The sequence below is a fragment of the Cryptotermes secundus genome, unplaced genomic scaffold, assembly GCF_002891405.2.
Source record: "Cryptotermes secundus unplaced genomic scaffold, Csec_1.0 scaffold1765, whole genome shotgun sequence".
In the NCBI taxonomy this organism is placed as follows: Eukaryota; Metazoa; Arthropoda; class Insecta; order Blattodea; family Kalotermitidae; genus Cryptotermes; species Cryptotermes secundus.
The window spans coordinates 46086-68670 of record NW_019735486.1 but is presented as its reverse complement, the minus strand read 5'-3'; the positions used below and the strand labels follow the sequence as shown (position 1 = coordinate 68670).

General features: G+C 38.8%; 1 protein-coding gene across 18 annotated transcripts in view; it reads left to right on the top strand.

Annotated features, from left to right (window-relative positions):
- The window catches only part of LOC111869462 (gamma-aminobutyric acid type B receptor subunit 1), a 61373-nt gene that overhangs the window by 28844 nt on the left and 9944 nt on the right, over positions 1-22585 (top strand). For 17 of the 18 annotated variants that reach the window (XM_023861014.1, XM_023861009.1, XM_023861005.2 and 14 more), the window contains 7 exons: positions 1038-1262; positions 11148-11395; positions 11472-11651; positions 13664-13873; positions 16572-16764; positions 16842-17013; positions 17099-17252. In XM_023861014.1, coding sequence (XP_023716782.1) covers positions 1038-1262; positions 11148-11395; positions 11472-11651; positions 13664-13873; positions 16572-16764; positions 16842-17013; positions 17099-17252 — 1382 coding nt within the window. The remainder of the gene's footprint in view (positions 1-1037; positions 1263-11147; positions 11396-11471; positions 11652-13663; positions 13874-16571; positions 16765-16841; positions 17014-17098; positions 17253-22585) is intronic. The other variant, XM_023861017.2, reaches the window with a different exon arrangement.

Sequence of the window (22585 nt, the reverse complement as noted above, 5' to 3'; positions counted from 1 at the left end):
TTTTGCTGCCCACAGATCTGGTCGTTTGCACCACACAGCATCACGAAGGTGACGAAGGACCTCCTGGTAGTATTCCTTTGTGGTGGTTTGGCCTTGTGGAGCGTACTCATGATGCACAACCCCACGGGAGTCGAAGAAAACAGCGAAAATGACCTTGACATTGCTGCAGACCTGCCATACTTTTTTTGGCCTCAGGGATGTCGGATGTTTCCACTGTGATGACTGCATCTTGGTTTCCGGGTTGTACCCATAAACCCACGACTCATCGTCTGTGATCACAGTGTTCAGAAAGTTGGGGTTACTGTTTGCATTGTCCAACATGTCCTGTGTGATTTCCAGACGGCGTTGCTTCTGCTCCATTGTTAGCAGTTTCAGTACAAATTTCGCGGACACTCTCCTCATGCCCAAATCCTCGGCCAAAATTGAATGTACCGATCCAATGCCTACCCCTATCTCGTTCACAAGTTCTCGGACTGTGATACGACAGTCCTCCATGACCAAAGTCCACACTTGCTCAATGACATTCTCATTTCGGCTTGTTGAGGGTCTGCTTGAATGTGGTTCGCTGTCCACTGATGTGCGGCCATTTTTGAAGCGGTTGTACCACTCCTTTATCCGTGAGTTGCTCATGGCATCGTCCCCAAAAGCCTGTTGAATCTTGCGAATGGTTTCCACTTGGGTATCGCCAAGCTTTTGGCAAAATTTGAGGCAATATCATTGCTCATGTTGTTCCGTCATTTTACACCTTACTGGAATCCAACGAGCGTTCACTGCACGTCCTCACTCATAGGCCGACTGCCAGCGACTGACGCTTTCTGTGGGCGGGAAAAAATTCAGGACTGCACATGAATGTCCCCCCCCCCACATCTCCACTGAATGGAGCCTCCCACGCTTCATTGGTTTACGCAGGAATGAAGAAGGTTCGATACTTTTTGAACACACCACCTATAAGCCTGCTCCTCTACTAATTTTGCTGTTGCTGCTCATGTTACATTAATATGAAATAAACAGTGTATTTCCATCCCATCTGCTTGCAGTACCTGCAGGAGCTGAAGAACAAAAAAGTACATATCATCATAGGGGACATGTTTGATGTGGCGGTGCGGGACGTCATGTGCCAAGCATACAACTTGAAGATGACAGCTCAAGAGGGCTATGTGTGGTTTCTGCCTCAGTGGCTGGCACCTAATTGGTATGACACTGACTACTACAATGCACACCACTTGGAGAATGTGATGTGCAGTACAACTCAGATGATAGACGTGAGTTAATGTCCGTATGTAGCATAATGCATGTCAGTAATTCATTGCGTTATATTTTCTCAAAGCAGTCAAGCCATGACATTGAACCATACATTTCCTTGAATTCTGAAGTATTTTGCAGCCCTTGTTTCAAATTCACAGTAAGTGAAACATCGTTTAATGGTACACTTAAACTTTATTTGATTTTCATATGAATGATTTTCTTTTGTTTATTTGACAATATAAATGTTGTTCCACATATTATTGAAGAGTTTTATGGAAAATGAGGCCAACAACGAAAGAGTGGTACAATAGGCCAGGAGTGGCCGTAGTACAAGGGACTTAGTCCCACCCCACTAGCAGTAAGAAAACTACGAAAGAACTGTTTTGAGGTGTATCAATTTGTAAGTTCTAAGTAAAATAAATATTTACAGCAGTTATTTCTCAGAAATGTTTATGTTAACACATGTAATGTTAATCTTCTTTCTGTGAAAGTGGATTCTGGTCGTATGTATACACAGAAATTACAGCGATGAAATAAGGAAATATTTTCATAACTATGCCCTTTTTCCATGAAACACATTACTATTGTCATGTGTAGGGTGGTACATGCAACAAAAGTGATGGGTTCTATTTCAGATGATTGGATTTATTAGCACCTTGATTACAAGTTCTTTAATCACATTTTAATACAGAGCTATTGCTGATTTACACACAAACTGAATTTCTCCTGGTACCACAACTAAAATGCAAGAACTATAACAGTCTCACTGAATCACACACACTGCAAGTATTACACATGAATTAAGCCTTCTAATCACGCACGAAGTCTTCATAGATAGACTTCTTATTCCTCTTCTACGGCAAACCTTCTATGTCAATCTTCCACCGAGAACTCAGAACTGAACTCTTAGCCAAAGTCAAAGTCACATTGCGACTGATGGTCAGTCAGTCAGTCTTGATGTCGAGCTCAGTGTGGGGCTTATGACCCGATATTTATTACTGTTTTGCAGTTACAGTCTTGATATTGTTGGGCGCCCTCTCTGATGAGAGGATGGGTCTGTCTTTTGTCAGAGTCATTGTATGCAATAGTAAGTTATTTGTCATAATGTAAAGGATATTTACATTTTACATGTTAAACATATTAATAAATATATATAAAATATATACAGGGCCTCTGTCAGTCCAGGCTCAGTACAGCAGATTATGCCCTATTTCTAGTAGCATCCACTACAATGGTAGTCTATTCACTTGAACAATTGTATGCTTATGCGCTGCCAAGTTTAAGCCTCTTATACTTTCTGTGTCAGGCTTCGCCTTGTCCAATATTGTGAACATTTTTTTATCATGATTTTGTATGACTTCTGCTTATTGCCTGCATAATTTTGTTATATAATCATAAACGTACAGAATTTTGAAAGCCATGTGTAAATCATGAATTGGTACGTGCTTTGGAAAATTGCCAATGGTGTGGAGAACCTTGTTTTGTAGGCGCTGCAATTTCACTAGATGTGTATCTGCCGTGAAATCCCAGGTGGGACTAACATAAGTCATTACAAATCTTATGAGAGCTTTGTGGAGATTCAGTTTAATGTTAGCGCTTAATCTCTCACTTCTGAATAGGAAATACACTCTAACAAATGTTCTGAAGGCCTTGGCTTCGATCATTTCTATGTGAAATCTCCATGTCACCCTCTTATTGGAGATTACACCAAGATATTTTGCACTATATACAAATGATTTATTCCTTCCATTCAATGTAAGATGAGACACAGATGGACGATGACTGCAAGAAATGTAGATCCCCTGAGTCATATATTCATTAATTTTTATATTCCAGTGCTCACACTAGGTCTCCATTGAGCTGAGACTGCACAGGAATTTCCTAACAACAAAACCCTCCTAGCGATCTGTTGCATACAGACAGATGTTCTCTGCAAAGAGGGCTAGATGAACGCCATGTGTTTGGGGGGCATCATTTATGTACATATTGAAAAGAGTAGGGGACAGAACCAAACCTTGTGGCACCCTGCTTGTATTTCCCTTGGCACAGACTTTTCACCTTCCACCAAAACACTGAATTTTCGTTGTGAGAGAAAAGAGCCAATAAGCTTGATCAAGGTGGTCGAAAATTCGAATTGTCACAACTTATACAGCAAACCAGAGTACCATGTGGTGTCAAAGGCTTTTTCAAAGTCCAAGATCACTGCAGCCATAGACATTTTATTGTTGAAATTGAGGGTTACATGGTCCACTAGCTTCATACATTGCAGTGTGGTGCTGTGCAATGCACGGAAACCAAACTAGCCCGTGTTAAGCAGGCTTCTTTCTTCAATATGCTTTTGGACTATTTTCAAAATAACTGTCTCGAATAGTTTGCCTGTTGTGGAAAGGAGGTTAATCGGACTAAGTGTTGAAGGAATTTTGAGTCCTTACTGGGTTCCGGTAAGGTTATGACTTTTGCTTCCTTCCAAGGACCTGGAAAATTGGGTAGCTGAAAGCAATGATTAAATAAATGGGTCAAGTGTACCAATTGTCACCTTGGAAGGTGCTTGAGACTTTCGTTTGGAATGCCATCAATTCCACAGGCCTTTCTCAGTTTCAATGAATTTATGAATTTCTTTAAGTCACATAGTCTTATCCCCTGAGGGGGGGGGGCTATTGTCTACGTCCTCAAGTAGAGCTTGAACTTAAGACTCCACCCACCATTCATGGTTGTCATCACACAGATCATGTGGTGTGAATTGAGTTTCCGAACAGTCAGAAATTGTGTTGGCTTTTTCAGATGGATGAAATTCAAGGCCTGATGAACCACAGTTAACAGTTGGTGCTGTTGGTCCATCCGTCTTTACGAGGGATTTTGCAATGGGCCATATAACCTGAGGTGTGACTTCAGTGTTACCCATCTTTGTTTCCCACTATTCAAGTGCTTTTTACAGACCATTCATCTGACTGACTTCATGAACCAATTAACTGCCATTTTACATGCTAGATCCCTGGTTCCTTGCCATAATTTTCATAGCCTCTGCATATGTCTTAACAAATAATCTAGCCCAGGAAGATCATTGTTTATGTCCAAAAGTGTAACTTTACTTGTCGACAACTGAAAAAAGAGGCTGTAAAGTCGTGCGCTGATTTATCAGCTTCTACCCACGAGTTAGTTTCAGTTTTTGGTTATATTAATTCAGAGGCAAAGCTTTGAAACCGATTCCAATCTGTGAATTCCTTAATAGGTTTCAAGAGATTCCTAATTTTGACATGATCCTATATGTAGAATACTATTGGTAGGTGATCTGAGTCCAAAATATCAGAGACAATATCAAATGATGCTCTGATGTTTTGGTGGACCACAGTATCCAGCACATCGCCATTCTACCCAGTGGAATAATGAATGGGGCACTGTGGTGCTGAAATTTTGAATTCATTGAAATCAAATTAGTCCATGAGTTCCTCACCTGAAGAGTTTGAAACTGTACTATTCCAAAATTGGTGCTTAGCATTCAGATCACCTGCTAGAATAGATTTTCGTCTAAAGCAGGAGAGATCAGTGAAGTCAGCATCATTCCGGGCATGGCCTGGAGATTTATAAACAGCTGCAAGTACAACTTCACTATTACCAATAGGTATGCAGACTCCTGTCGCTTCTACTGAGACAAGAGGTGGTAGGTCTACATGATTGTAGGGGATGCCTTTTTTTACTGCAACAGCAGTTCCACCTTTCCCGTCCGGGTAGTGGTCAGTTCGATAAAAGTAATAATCTGGAATAAAGATCCTCTCATGAGTTTTCAGATGTGTCTCTGAGAACGGGGCTACATCTACGTGTAGGTCTTGCTGCTGTTTACTGAGCTCATAGCGCTGCCTCACAACACCATTCTCATTAAATGCTATGACTTTGAGGGACCTGTGAATTCTAGTGGCCATATTCCTCTACGAGATTTAAGACATTTTTTGGAATTGCCAATATTTTAGCCTCACAGCACCATTAGATTCTGTCATAGTTTGCTGTACTACTGTTATTACTACTTTCAAAATTTTGTCCATAGACGAGCTCTTTACATGTGGGGCCTGAATAGACTGACCTGTTGTCTGCTGTTCATGTTGGGGTAAGAACACAGGGACCCTGGGTTCCATTCAGCTGGACTTACCACTGCCACCTGATGTGTCTGAGGCTGCGGCTGTTCTATTTTGCCTCGGAGCGCCACTGCGAAGGACACGTCTGGAGTGATGACGTTTGAAGAGAACGCCCTTCCTGTTGTACTTCTGGGTGTCCTCTGCGACTTCTTTTTCTGCATCTCCTCCTTCGCATGTCTGCAGCCACGATAATTTGTGGGATGGGTTTTACTCCTTCCGCCAACCGACAGTTGCAGTTTGTTGGGGTGGAAGATGTATTCCATTTCTCGGGGCACTCTTTGTGCAGCTGACCATCTCCGCCACAAGCAGCAGGGAGGTTTCTTGCAGTTTGTCCAGACATGGCCGAATTGCTGACAGTTATGTCACTGCGTAAGAACATTCTGAGCTCTATATGCCTCCACCCTGATTGTGATGTGGCAGACTTTGCAGTCGGAAAATTTCTTGGGACTTTTCCGTCCTCAGCAAAGTTATTATAAAGAGGGGGAGGTTTATGGTTGTTGGTCCGTCGAACGGTGACGAATGGGTGGCTGACACCAATAACATCAAACCCGAGGCTCACCAGCCCATCAGATATGTCTTCTGCAGGGGTGTTGTGTGGCACGCGACATATCACTGCCTTCATGGGGTTTCCAAATTTGGGATAGAACGAGTAGTAGGACAGGTTATTGGCGTTGAAGTGGGATTTGATGGACTGAAAATCCGCCATGCCTCTCGTGATAACTCTGGTTCCGTTTCAAGTGCTGTGGAACTCAATTCTTTGACCACACTTTTCAGTTTGTGTTTGCAACTGAATGAGGTTAGTGGTAGACGTTATGATTATTGTAGGTGGCCTACCTGATTTTCCAGGAACTGCCTCCTCATTTGAATTGGCCTCAGTACCGGAAGCGTCGGCATCCAGGTCCACTGCCCTGAAGGGGGTGAAAAAGTTTCGGGTGACGACTTCCTTGGGGTGAAGTGGCGTTTGTCTGTAAGATAACTCCTTTGTATGGACTCCGTGGAAAGCAAGTCACGTGATTCCTAGCCAGCGTCCTTATTAGTGTGCTTTTGCCTAGCAACACGCAATAACATCCCTCCCTGAGACACATCTCCCATTGTTACGGGGTGTTCACTATTCCGTTACCTAGTAAAGCTCTGGCTATCCACGTTACATTATTTTTTAGACCATTTTCATGCAAACCACATATTTTCCATGATACATTATTAAATGGCTATTAATTTTTACTCATTTCAACACTGTTTGCACTTTAATTTTCAATTTTAAACGGTCTAAGCAGCAACAGGTGAGGTCATTGGATTATTTTTTCAATTGTCCTAATCCCTCCAGCCACGCAATGACCCTGGGGTCGACTCAGCCTCTAACAGAAATGAGTACCAGGAATTAATTAAGTAATTTTCCTGGGGAGTAAAGCACGGCCGGCGCGTAAGGCTGACAACCTTACCGCCATCTTTGAGCCAGTTGTGTAGATAATGTGTGACCCTCAACGTCTCACAACTCTATGGGCCTTCATGGCCTCTTACAGGGATAGCTTTACATTTTTAAGCAGCAACAGGATTACATCTTTTCGTTTGACTTTCATCCACATTTTAGATAAATATTGAGTTAAAACCAGAAGATGTACGTGTACTTCACCCAAGATATGGTCTCTTCCTTGTCAGTATTGCAATATATGGTAGCTGAAACTGTATATAAAAGTTTATTAATGTAATTCAAAATTGAATCAATGCAAAGGCATTGCACATACTTTCTCACATAGAATACACCTTGATTACCATGCCTTGGAAACGAAATTAATTGTTAGACCATTGATGGTTGCTGTTTGTACAAGCCTGGACATATAACCATATGGTGCCTTAGTGTACATACCATACTTTACTGGAGATATCACCTGTGTAGTTTCATTTAAGGTAATAGTCTCCATAAATAACTGACATTTAACCCTTCAGTGTGCAAGGCTGAGTATTCTCGCAGCAGCCACTTCATATGTCACAGGACAACAGCCATACTCTCTGCACACAAGAGGTATTTTGTCGCTTTATTTTGTATCAAGTTCAAACTATTGCACCACATTTTGTACAGTCTGAAAGAGGACTGAATACTCTTTCAGTTGATGTACAGAATATATGCATGGGTTTTGTGTTAGAGTGTAATTTGATGCTTTTGCCTTGTAATTGTAAGATGCCTTGCTTGGCAGTGCTCTGAACAGACCCATATTATGCTTCCATGGGTCTAAATATTTCGTATATGATTCATATGGTTGAAAGCAGATATTTCTAGCTTTGTGTCACAAAAATATTGATTAGACTTTAAGACCAACATCATTTATAAATGCTCAGAGAAATTCGTTTACAGCACACTTGCATCATGCTTCCTTCTCATGTGCTGTTGGTATTATCACTCGTGCAGCTGAGCCCTTCTTGAGAAGCCGCCTTTTGTGCAGCTCACTCAAGAACTTCCCGCGGATTTTGTGGAACTCGAAGGATCATTACCGCGTTCACGAGAGCCCTCCACTGGTCCCTATCATGAACCAAAATGATCCTGTCCATATCATCCCATCACATCTCTCTAAGATCCATTTTAATATTGTCCTCCCACCTACGTCTTGGTCTTCCCTTCTGGCTTTCCCACCAATATCCTGTATACATACCTCTTCTCCCCATTTATGCCACATGCCCTGCCCATCACATCCTCCGTGACTTGATCATTCTAATTATACATGGAAAAAAATACAAGTTATGAAGCTCCTCATTATGCAGTTTTCTCCAACCTCCTGTCCCTTCATCTCTCTTCGGTCCAAATATTCTCCTCAACGCCCTGTTCTCAAAGACCTTCAGTCTGTGTTCCTCCCTTAATATCAAAGACCAAGTTTCACACCCATACAGAACAACAGACAAAATTATAGTTCTGTATATTTTATTTTTTTGCCAGTCACAGTAACCGAGTGGTCTAACGTATGTACTTTCTTCACTTGCTCGGAACCCGGGATCATGGGTTTGAATCTCACACAAGTCATGGATGTTTGGTGTGCATAATCGTTTATTCTGTGTTTGTGTTGTCCTATGCTTAGGTAGAAGCCTTGTGATGAACTGATCACCCGTCCAAGGAGTTCTACCATCTGTTAAAATAATCACGAAACTGAGAAATCAGCCCTATGCTCCACAGTGCGAGTGAGAGGAGAAAATAAATTTTTTTTTTTTTTTTATCTTTAGACAGCAGACAAGAAGACATAAGGTTCTGGACTGAATGGTGGCAAGCATTACCCGAATTCAGTCTCCTCTTAATTTCCTCCTGAATCAGGTTTTGATTTGTTATAGTTGTTCCCAAATATTTGAACTGTGCCACATTTTCAAAACATCTGTTAGCTATGTTTATGTAATGATTTTTCCCTGCATTCTGCTGATGAGACAGCAACATATACTTAGTTTTCTCTGTGTTTATTTCTAGACCAACCTCCTCACTAACGTCAGTTAAAGTTTCTGTGTTTTTTCCTTTATGGTGTCTATATTATCACCCATTAGATTCATATCATCAGCACAGACCAAGACCTGGTGTGCCGCATTCAATTTCAGTCCCGCCTGGTTTTCCTGGCCCTTTCTAATGGCATTTCCTAAAGCAAAGTTGAAAAAGAATGTCGATAAAGCATTGATAAGGAAATTATCAGACAAATGTTTGCCTATACGGACTTTACCATTAGTTCCATTTAAACGCATTTTAATCAGCCTAACTAGTTTCATGGGCATGCCAAACTCTATCAAAATAATGTACAATAATCCCCTCCTAACAGAATCATAGGCTTTGTTGTAGTCTACGAATCTGATGTACTCTCTCATTGTGCTTCCAATTTTTCTCCAGTATCTGACAAATGCAAAAGATCTGATCAGTAGTTGATCTGTTACATCGAATCCCACACTGATGATGTCCAATAATTTCATCTATGAATGGACTTAACTTTGAGAGGAGAATATTGAACAAAATTTCATATGAAGTTGATAGCAGTGATATCCTCCAATAATTACTACAGTCAGTTTTATCACCTTTCTTGTGAACTGGTACAATAATAGATTACTTCCACTGATCAGGCAATTTTTCCTTATGCCAAATAGAAGTAGTTAGCTTATGACTATTAGATTGTAACATTTTGCCTCCTGCATGAATAAGTTCTGCCAAAATATAATCACTACCTGGCAATTTATACATTTTCATTTTTGCAATAGCACTTTCAACCTCAAAAGGGCTGGGATCAGGTACTAACTCCTCAGCTGTATGGATTTTTACCTGCCTAACATCACTGACCCTATGTACATTCAGTAACTGAGAGAAGTGGTCCTTATACTTATTCAAAATATTGTGGGAATCTGCAAGCAGATCACCATTCTTATATTACTTCAAGACTGGTAACCTTTCTTAAATTCATTTATTCCTCTGTGCTAGTCTCGAATATACTTCTTCTTACAGTTTGTTGCATGGTCATTAATTTTGTCTTTCAGATATTCCCTAGTTTTATTCCTGAAAAGCCTGCTATTTTCACGTCTTATATCGATCACATTATCCCCATTTATCCTGCTTGGATCCTGTAACCACACCAGTTTGCTTTGTTTCCTTTGATCTAATAATTCTTCATACCATGGCATATGCTTCTTCAGTTAATAATAATAACCTAGACCCTATCTGGTTGATATTCTTATATTCTCTCTTATAGTTTCCCACGCTCTACCTTGTTTAATTTCCTGAGATTGAACCTCACAATATGAAACCTGTGCACTGTTTGTTTACTCAGTGCCAGTCTCTCCCCAACTTTGCTACCACCAGATAGTGGTCAGTATCACACACTGCTGCCTGAACATTCGGACATCAAGTATACTTGACTGCCATTTCCTATCTATCAAAATATGGTCAATTTCGTTGTGCATCTTCCATCAGGAAATGTACAAGTAAATTTATGATTGTTACGATGTGAAAGATCATACTTTTCACAATAATATTTTTGATGTTCTAACTCCATTATCATTACTAATTCTGTGTTAACGCTCATTTCCAATTTTTGGTTTGACAGTGTCTTTACTACTTACTTTGGCATTGATATCTTCTAACAAAAATTTCATGTGGCATTTAGGGAATTTGTGACCTTGTTATACTATTTAAATGCACATATAGAAAGTCGAAATTCCGTTTTCTTTGGATATGCACGTTCTTGATATTTTCTAATGCCCCTTTTTCTTCAGTTCTTTGGTGCAACAACAGCAGCAGTGTCATCGTTGAGATATTGGTAGACTGTGAAACATGTTCATTAGTAAATGAGGAAGAAGATCTTGTAGAATCAGATGGTAGCATAGCAGAATCAGGTGACAGTGATGAAGAAAAAGAGATGTCCTTAATATTAGTAATCAATATGATGATAGTGATGTTGATGGAGCCAGTGTTAGTACAGATATATATGTATGTATTGCAAGATATGATAAATTATATAGCATAAATGGAAATATTTGTAGGATTTCCTGGACCTCACAGCAGTGCAGAGGATGTTTGTAAATTGTGGACGTTTTATCTATATTTAAGCAAGAAATCTGGTGAACAGGTTTGCAGAAAAAAAAATCTATGCTCAGCAGTGTAGAAATTCTGAAGGCAATATAAAACATGTTTTATAAAACATCAAGTTTGAATGGACGGAAGCCAGTTACTGAAAATGAAATTCACATCATTCTAGCACTGTTCATACTAACGGATCATATTCAGAAGCTACCTTTAGATTGCTATCATGTCGTCTGCCTCTGTTTCAGGCAATCAATGGGCACTTGTCTCTGGCTCATGCATATTTTGCTTCTGACTCAGAGCTCATGCAGGAGAATATAACTGTAAGGCAGTGGAGACAGAAGTACAAGTCAGTGTGCAGGGCACGTAATGTGAGTGAATCTAACTATGCAGGCTTCACATATGATGCAGTGTGGACCTACGCATTGGCCCTCAATAACCTTGTGAAGGAGAACCAGTCCCTCCTGGCAGACATCCACTCCAGTGTTTCCACTCAGTGAGTGTCTTTGAACATTTTAGCATGTTCTGGTGTCATGTTGAATATAACTCATTGGCTTCTTCTGATGTTGCAGACGATTTGTAGAAATGCTGGAAGCCACTGATTTTCATGGAGTGTCTGGACGAATCAAGTTCCGAGGTGCTTCACGAGTCTCTGACATCAATGTTTTGCAATGGCTGAACAATAGGACCCAAGTTGTGGGCTCCTTCCATCCAAATTTCTCAGTTCTGCATCAGGAGTTATCTGGTGGCAGGTAGGTACACTCCTGGCTTGATTTCAAGTAATTTTATTTTAGTTTGTTATTTATCAATGATGTCAGTACTTAGCATATGTAGCATCAGTGTTAGGTTGATCAATGAATATGGAGCAGTTGGTGGAATGGGAATTGGCAAGGGAAACTGAAGTACTCAGAGAAATGCTGCCCCACTTCCACTTTGTCCACCATAAATCCAATATGTCCTGACATGTGATCAAACCCAGGCCACTGCTATGGGAAGCAGGCAGCTAATCACCTTGCTACATGAGTGAAGTATAGATTACAGGAAAATTAAAGTTACCTGCTGAAAATAGTGTCATTGTAGGCTTGTTCTTTTGACGATTCATAAAATACCCAGAGAGAAAGTGATCTTTTTCAAATTAAAAGCTGAAAGAAACTGAATGAATATCTTTATCCACTAAAAGATGATCTTATTTATTTATAAAAATAAAATTCAATTTTGCATATGAAGGAAAACTTTCCACTCTCTCCAGTGCAGGATTGAAATTAATTAATATCATCAATATTTGAATTGCTTTTACAGCTGTCATCTTTGCAATTAAAATCAAAAGTATTTGGAGGAATGAGACTCTGCATGCTTATAAACTCTTTGCAGCACAGGTATTATGATCAAAGGCACAGGGCCTTCAGTTGTAAACTTCAGGGATGCATGTGGACAGAGCACTGGTCATTTCATGCAACATCAGTGATGGCTGCCTCATACACGCTATTTTCATCCAAGTAGTAGAAATGTCTGTGTCTGTCCTGTACAGTGCTCCAGAAATGAGATTCAAATATACTAGCTGCTTCTGAAAATATGCTTGCCAGCAGACAAACAATATGCTTCTTGTATTTATTGTTATAGTCGCCACTAATCTCCATCAACTTTCCTGTCGTGAGTTGGTGACCGTATTTTTAGAGCCCTGCTTCCAAGTTCCAGCTCCTAGAATGTCTGTGTTCTTCACACAGTCAGTTGAACCCAAAGAGCAGTTCCAGTCAGAAATCTGATTTACAGGACCAAAAATATTAAACTGATTTCTGATTTTGTTACAAAACTTTGAAAGCAAATGAAAGAAAGAAATTCAGTTTGAAACATAAAATCAATATTAATTATATGCAGAAATTAATTGAGGTTAGCCTGAATATGCCCACCTACAATGCTGTTGTCTGAGAGCTACCCAAAAATCGTTTGACGACACAGGCTGGAGACACAGACACTACTTGTGTTAACATGTGTTGACTGGTAGCAGACTTGGTAAACTAAAAGCATATACACCTTACAATTTCATTTTCATTATAGTCAAAATACATAAATCATTTAACAGCCATCATGAAGCAATCTAGTGTGTTGTCTGGCTGTAATCCTGAACACTTGCTACTGTATTACTTATTCAATCACACAACTTCTTGTGTCAAAAAGCCACATGTGAGTTGAGCCTAAACATTGGAATGAGTGTTCATGTGTGAAACCTATGTGAAAAAAGTTGCGTAAGAATGAGGAGAAGATTTCATCATAAGTAATAGGATAATATAGTTCCAAATATAAAGATTATTTGTACAGTTTTAAATAAATTAAGAGAGATTGGGTCGCTATTGGACAAAGAGAGCCGAATCAAAATGCTAAATTCTCACAGAAGAGAAAATGGGTAACATGAATACTACACTTGACATAATTCTCAAATATCACTCAGCTGCCTTGCACAAATAACTGGGTTTGAGAAACATTAGTATGAACTTCTACAAAACTCATGAAATTGAAACCATATAAGGTAAGAGTACTTGGTCAATGCTTGCTTCTCGGTAGCTGTTTAATAATTTACTAGAGCAATACTGAAGACAAACTGCAATGGGTATAGACTCCTGGTTATTATGTCCACTACTAGTCTGCCCATGTTGACACAGGAAGTGTCTGATTCTCTTGCCTGAGCAGTCAAACAATTCTCAAGTAGCAGTTAGCATATTCCTTTACTGACTGAAGTGCTACTCTGTCTCTGCTTTTTGCAATGCAGGTTGGAGTTGAACCTCTCAACCATTGTTTGGCTGACAGCAGATGGGCGCAAACCCACTGATGGTAAGGAATTGCCACCTCGATGTCTTCTTGAAGGTTTGGCAATACTCTTGGATATCACCTGTGATTTGGCGTTCGTTGCTGTGAATATTATTGGTTTTGGACTACTGGGAATTGTTCTCATCATTGCTTTCCTTGTGGTCAAGAGGAGGTTGGTGACATTGTATTGTTCACTAGATACTGCTGTATCAGCTGTCGAATGATATGATATATGGGGACACAATTAGGGCCTAATACCCTAAAGTTCTTATAGAGGAGTCCTAGAAAACCACAAGTTATGTGTCACAGTAGCTGGTCTTAAACTAAGTACAGTTGATAACACAGGAATTCTAACGTGAACGATATTGTGGCTAATGAATGCTGGTGCATCATATCTTTAGTGAGATCAGTATGGGGAGCCACTGAATCTGATAATGATGTGTGCAGCCAAAAGCAGGGAGTGCAGACTAAAAAATTCTCTGCAGTTAAAAAGAAAAATGCAGGACTGTTGGCACAAGATGATGACTTGAGTTTTTTTTATTTATGAGAACATGCATGCATTTAGTCCTACTTCAAAATTGGCAGTGCTGCTACAGAAACCTGTGAGATGTCAAAACTTGCTTTCACAGAGTAAACAATAGACAGAACAATTAAATTTTCATTGAATTCCAAGTTACAAACAGAAGTAATATCTGTTAATGATGTTGGGAATTCAGGACACCCATTCATAAGTAAAGTGGATAAAAATGTGCACAAATCAAGGATCTTGTTCATGAACACAGATACATCAGTATCTGAAACTTGGCTGATAAGGTAAAAATCTATTTTCAATATTGTCACAAAATTTATGTTTCATCTACTGTATGTTGAGCAAAAGAGTAATATCATTGTGTGTCAGAACCTTCAGAAAAATCTTCAGAGGGACCCACAGTTCTTTTCAATAGTCGTCACAGATAGACTGAGGGGGCACTGAGGTGGAGGAGGTTTGGTGATATCATCACAATGCACCAATCAGAGGCTGCACTTGCTAGGTTCAAAACACAAGATTTCTGCAGACGTTTGCAACAGTGGTGCAATCATTGGACTCTCTGCATCAGTTCACAAGGGAAGTACTTCAAAAGGGACAGCATGGAATGGAGGGTGCATTCAGCTATAACAGAGAAAAGAATTTGATCTGGAATTTTTTGATCACACCACATAAAAAATGAATATTTTTTGCAGCTTCCACACGATATTTATAGACTTTTCTCATTCCCCATTAAAAAGTAAATTTTATAACAACTACATCCATCTGCATTTCTCAATTCAAAAGGTATTCATTGTTGTCAACCGTGACTCTTCCAATTTGTATCCTGTCTGTTCCTAACCACTGTTGTATTATAAATATTTGGCATTTCTTCCCAAGGGAAAAATCTCTCTCCATCATGTGGATTTCCCTCCACTCTGGCGACCGAAGGTTAAAGTGAATGTTTTCATCATTTATTCTTATCTGTTATATACCAAGACTATTTGGCAAGTAACCTCTGATGAGCTGTTAACAAAACAAGCATTGAAAGAAATTATTATATACAAAAAATATGTACATGCTTAAGCTACTTCTCAATGTAGTCACCGCTGGAATTGAGGCACCTGCCATTTTGGGGAATCAGTTTTTGTACACCTGTGTCAAAGAAGTATACCGCCTATGAGCTCAACCACATTCTATCACCTTCCATCTTCTCCTCAATGTTGTTGAAGTTCTGTGACCACAACCAATTCTTCAGGTAAATAAAGAGGTCGTAGTCACTCGGAGCGAGATCAAAACTGTAAGTAGGGTGGTCAAACCACCACTCCATGTTGAAATGCTCCAGCAGTGTTCGAGGGCAAGCAGTTGTATGCTGATGCTCATTTTCATGGAAGAACAATACACTGGATGTTAGTATCCCACCATCAGCACTCCTTTCTGTCCAAGAACACATTTGCTATCAGCTTTCTGGCAGACTGCGTTTGTTTAAACTTTCTCACCATATTTGGTGAATGTGTGTGTATCCACTGTCATGACTGCTCTTTGGCTTCAACAATCACAAATGAAAATCAGGTTTCATCACCTGTTACTCACACAATGTCATTGAGAAATTCATCGCCATCTTTGTAATATTTCTAAAAGTCAAAGTCAAAGCTGAAGCTATCTCTGCATTTTGTGTGCACCTGTGAGCATTTTTGGAACCCATGTTGCACAGAAGTTGTGATAATTACATAGTGAACAGCATGTGAAATATGTGGAAATCCACATGAAAGTTCTGATGTTTTGAAGAGTCGTCTTTCAAAGATTTTTGGTCAACACTCTGAATAAGATCATCACACACTACAGATGGCCAAATACTTTGCTCTTCATCATGAACATCTGGTCGCCCATCTTTGAACATTCTACACCATTTTCATACTCATTAAATTGTGGCCATAAACTGCGCATAATTCACAATTGATTTCTGCAGCATTAACTTTTTGGCATGAAGAAAGCAGATAACTTCATGAATTTCACAGCTGGAGGTATTATCACTCACAGGACACATCATAACTCTCTTTGCAGAGACCCAAACAAACACTAGATGAGTAAAGGTTTACAAGGCATTGAGTCATGTAATGCTACCTTGCGTGTGTGAGCTCTCCCTCGCTCCTATGGTTATTTGCTTAAAATACATGGAGGCTACTTTCTGAATAACCCTCGTACAATTCATGTTCATTATCAGTCTTTACCTTAACTTGAAATAACTTTTGCATTTGGTACAGCATTGTTAGTTGATTCAATGTTTTATTTATTTTTATCCACGGTGCCATATTAAGGAATGAAGCATGAGACATTGAGTCTATTGGATGTGTCTCACTTACAGATATGACAAGAAAGTGCAGCAGACACAGAACTACATGATGTCACTTGGTATTGACCTGTTGGCTGCACAAAATATGAGCAGCCTTGACAAGTGGGAGATCTCTCGTGACCGAGTTGTGATCAACCGCAAACTAGGGGAGGGAGCATTTGGCATGGTGTATGGAGGGGAGGCCCTCTTTGAAGACAAAGGCTGGGTGAGCTTGAGCCTAGAGTCAATTGACCAATACAGAAATGAAAGTCCTTTTGCATCTGACAAAAATCTGTGTTTCAGGTGGCTGTAGCAGTGAAGACGTTGAAGGTTGGCTCCACAATGGAGGAGAAGCTGGATTTCCTGAGCGAGGCAGAGGTCATGAAGAGGTTTGAACATAAGAACATTGTCAAATTGCTGGGGGTGTGCACCAAGAATGAGCCTGTCTATACCATCATGGAGTTCATGTTGTATGGTCAGTAACCATGTTTCTACCACTCCATCTGGTTGAAGACAAGGTGCATGTATCATCTTTTGCTAATTACAATATATTATTTTAGGTGACCTGAAAACGTTCCTACTTGCACGTCGGCACCTTGTCAACGAGAGGATCTCCGAGGAATCTGAGGAGATATCAAGCAAGAAATTAACAATGATGGCCATGGATGTTGCACGGGCCCTCAGTTACCTTGCTGAGCTCAAATATGTGCACAGGTGAAGGACTGTTCTTTATTATAAGACTTCAGTTGTATTCCTGGTATGAAGAGCCTGTTGACCTGCCTGCAAAATTAAATTATTTTGCTGTAAGAAACATGAGGCATCACATGGAGAGGGGTCACACTCTGATATTACTACATTAAACCAAGATTTTCTGAACCCTTATAAGAGATGGCACAAAGTCGTAAAGTGAATGAATAATAGATATGGCTGTGCCTTCCACTTTTTAGCTTTCTATGTGCAAATTGCACATAAAAACGTAAGATAATGTTGTCCCTGTGCTTAACTAATTAAGCACTATGCCACAAAGGCATATGGGGGAGTGGATATATAGATTCACATTTTATGGACCTAGGCACTAATTGGAGGGGAGTCATCAGTTTCACGCTCCGGCCGCTCTACCCCCCGGAAAGAGCCCCCAGTACCCATTGTATAGGATGTTGGTTGGACCCCAAAGTCGGTCTGGGCAACATGCAGAAGTGAAGTTCTTGCCCCTGTTGGGACACGAACTCTGACCTCACAGTTGTCCAGTCCATAGTCAGTCGCTATACGTACTGTGTTAAGATGGATAAAATGGAACATAAAGTCAGATCTACACTAAGAGGTCGCTAGTGTGATATCATTGTTCTGAATGTTCATGTCCCATTGGAAGATAAAATTGATGATATAAAGACAGGTTCTATGAAGAACTAGAACATGTATTTGAGAACCATATGAAATTTTTTTAGGAGATTTCCATGCCAAAGTAGGCAGAGAAGACATTTTCAAACCAACGACTGGGAATGAGAGTTTGCACAAAATTAGTAATGATAATGGAGTTAGAGCAGTGAACTTTGCCACATCAAAAAATCTTACTGTCAAAAGTACGATGTTCTCACATCATAACATTCATAAATTTACCTGGACATTTCCTGATGGTAAGATGCACAAGCAAATTGACCATATTTTGATAGATAGAGATGGCATTCAAGTATACTTAATGTCCTTTCATTCAGGGCAGCAGATTGTGATACTGACCAATACTGACCACTACCTGGTCCCGTGGCAAAGATTACAGAAAGACTAGCAGTGAGTAAACAAACAGCACACAGTGTTCATATGGAGAGGTTCGGTCTCAAGAAATTAAATGAGGTAGAGGTTCACGCCTTTGGAAACCTTAGGCATTGAGGTGGATGTTAATAAAGCTTGGGTAACTATTAGAGAGAAAATAAAAATTTCTGCCAAAGAGAGTCTAGGTTATCATGAACTGAAGAAGCATAAGCCAGGGTTCGATGAAGGATGCTCAAAATTATTAGATCGAGGAAAACAAGCCAAATTGCAGTGGTTACATGATCCAAGCGAAATCTGAACAATATAAGACATGAACCCAGCAAGCATTTCAGGAAAAGAAAGAAGGAATATCTGAAAGACAAAATTTATGCGCTTGCAACAAACTGTAAGAAGAAGTATATTAAGACTAGCACAGAGGAATAAATGAATTTAAGAAAGGTTACCAGTCTTGAAGTAATATAAGAATGGTGATCTGCTTGCAGATTCCCACAATATTTTGAATAAGTATAAGGACCACTTCTCTCAGTTATTGAATCTACATAGGGTCAGTGATGTTAGGCAGATAGAAATACATACAGCTGAGCCATTAGTACCTGATCCTAGCCCTTTTGAGGATGAAAGTGCTATTGCAAAATTGAAACAGTATAAATTGCCAGGTAGTGATCATATTTCGGCAGAACTTATTCAAGCAGGATGCAAAATGTTACATTCTAAGAGCCATAAACTAATTACTTCTATTTGGCATAAGGAAAAATTTCCTGATCAGTGGAAGGAGTCTATTATTGTACCAGTTCACAAGAAGGGTGATAAAACTGTCTGTAATAATTATCGGAGGATATCACTGCTATCAACTTCATAAGAAATTTTGTTCAATATTCTTCTCTCAAGGTTAAGTCCATATATAGATTAAATTATTGGGTATCATCAGTGGGTATTTTGATGTAACAGATCAACTACTGATCAGATCTTTTGCATTTGTCAGATACTGGAGAAAAACTGGAAGCACAATGAGAGAGTACATCAGCTCTTTATAGACTACAAGAAAGCCTATGATTCTGTTGGGAGGGGATTATTTTGCAATATTTTGATAGAGTTTGGCTTACCCATGAAACTATTTAGGCTGATTAAAATGTTTTTAAATGAAATGTTTGGTAAAGTCTGTGTAAGTAAATATTCATCTGATAATTTCCCTATCCAGAATGGGCTACAACAAGGAGATGCTTTATCGCCACTCTTTCTCAATTTTGCTTTAGGATATGTCATTAGAAAGGTTCAGGAAAACCAGGTGAGACTGAAATTAAATGGGACACGTCAGCTGTTGGTCTATGCCGATGATGTGAATTTACTGGGTAATGATATAGATACCAGAAAGAGAAACACACGAACTTTAATTAACGCTAGTAAGTTGAATTGAATTGAATTTATTTACATTCCGTAAATCCAGTACAGGTGAGACACCATAGGATATGGAACAAGTCAAGTTAGAATACACAATATCTATACAATAATACAGTAATATTGCAATTAAATGAGGTAAATACTTATAATACACATTAAAATTTCCATTAAGACGTTCATTCATTACTCATTCCATTAATCAAGTGCGCCAAATTAGAATGCATATAAAAGAGACAGTTATCATCCAAAATTCACTTATTAAAACAACCAAAAGCAATAGATTAGTCATATAATATAAAATAAGCATAAAAATAGTTGACAACTTCAGGTGCAACTTAGTTAATAACAGAAATCAAAAGCATGCAAGCCAACATGCTACAATACATGGTCATACACATACCGTGCATATTTCACCAAAATATAATTCATGATCACATATGCAACTTCACAGTAATAATAAAATGGTTAACAGACACTTGTTCAAACATGTTCTTCAAACTATCATACAAGATGTAATACCCATCAAGACAAATAAAACAGGATAATTACGTAATTTGTAGTTTATGACATATTTCTATATCAGTTCATTTGTCGTCACGATCTGTGTGTTCTCTTACATTACACATTATACCCATTTCTGTTGGTAGTATTCTTTCATGGAATAAAAGGAGTGATGAAGTAAAAATCTCTTCAGTGCTCTCTTAAAATTTGGTACATCCAAAGTCAACTCTTTTAAAGTTTGAGGTAAATGGTTGAAGGCTTTAATACCCGCTACATATGCACTCTGACTATACTTTGTCAGGTTCACAGAAGGCAAATATAGATTATTATGAGTTCGGGTTTTATGTTCATGAATCATGGTAATAGCATTAAAAAGATGATCATTATTAATCGTGAATAAAATCAATGAGTATATGAATTGGGAATAGAATGACAGTATTTCGAATTTCTCAAATAGATGTCTACATGATTCTCTTGGACCAAAATTTGCAATAATTCTCATAGCCTTCTTTTGTAGTCTAAAGACATTGCTGGCATAGGAAGCGTTACCCCAGAAAATTATGCCATATCTTAAAATGGAGTGAATGTGTGCAAAATAAATTACCTTTAATGTATCTAATGGGATAAAATGCTTTATGTTTCTCAACGCATAACATGACCTTGCAATTTTATTGATAACATAGTTAATATGCTGTTTCCATGTGATGGTATCATCAATAATTAGTCCTAGAAATTTAGTTTCTTTCACCTTTGGTAATTTTATTTCATCATCTATGGTCATTGGGGTAATATTATAACAATTCTTGGAACGAAATTCAATATATTGAGATTTTTTAAAATTTAAAGCAAGTAAATTAGCATTAAACCATGTGTCAATATCTTTTAAAGTTTGTTTGAGATTAATTTCAAGTTCTAATTTATTTACGTCAGTTATTATAATACTTGTGTCATCTGCAAAAAGTACTGTTTTATTTTTCTTATTGCTTATTGAAGGTAAGTCATTAATGTAAAACAGAAAAAATAGTGGGCCAAGGATTGATCCCTGAGGTACACCACATTTGATTACCTCCCATTCGGAAAAGCTTCTACTGTCGAATTTGTTTCCTATTACAACTCTTTGGTATCTATCCATTAGATATGATTCTATAAGTGACTTAAATTTCCCTTCTATTCCATAAAATATTAACTTTTCTAGTAATATTTTGTGGTTGACACAGTCAAATGTAGAAGTAAACACAGAGAACACTAAGTATATGTTGCTGTCTCGTCACCAAAATCCAGGAAAAATCATGACATAAAGATAGGAAACAGATTTTTTGAAAATGTAGCATAGGTCAGATATTTGGGAATGACAATAACAAATCAAAACCGGATCAGTAGGAAATTAAGAGGATATTGAATTCAGGTAATGCTTGCTACCATTCAGTCCAGAACCTTTTGTCTCCTCATCTGCTGTCCTAAAACATAAAAATTAGAATATACATAACTATAATTTTACCTGTGGTTCTAAATGGGTGTGAAACTTGGTCTCTGACATCAAGGGAGAACATAGACTGAGGATGTTTGAGGAAAGGGTGTTGAGGAGAATATTGAAACCGAAGAGAGATGAAGTTACAGGATGTTGGACGAAACTGCATAATGAGGAGCTTCATAACTTGTACTGTTCTCCAAGTATAATTAGAATGATGAAGTCAAGGAGGTTGAGATGGGCAGGAAATGTAGCATGAATGGGGGAGAAGAGGAATGCATATAGGATATTGGTGGGAAAGCCAGATGGAAAGAGACCATTGGGAAGACCAAGGCATAGGTGGGTAGACAATATTAAAATGAATCTTAGAGGGATAGGATGAGATAATATGGATTGGATTGATCTGGCTCAGGAAAGGGACCAGTGGAGGGCTCTTGTGAACATGGTATTGAACCTTTGGGTCCCATAAATGTTGGAAAATTCTTGAGTAGTTGCACAATTGGCAGTTTATCAAGAAGGGCTCACCTCCATGATTGAGTGTGTACCTCTCATGTCTTATCTCTCAGACCTTTTACAAACCTGAATGAATTTTAGTACTGGAAATCTGTACCAAAATTTTCTAGTCCCATTTTATTTAGATCTGTACTGATCTGTTCTTATTAATATACATCTATGTTGGTATATCATTGCACTTCTGTATTTCAGCATCCTTTTGCAATTGTTTAACTTAACATCCTTGTATTTACCGTCTGTCAATATTGCAACATTTGTTTATTCACTACTTAATTTTAATTTTAGTTTAACATTTTACACATTGACACTACATGTTTCAGCCCCAAACGGCTATCTTCAGGTGTCTTGGTATGTTACAAATATTTTATTAAGTTACAAAGGTCAGATTAAAATTAGTAGC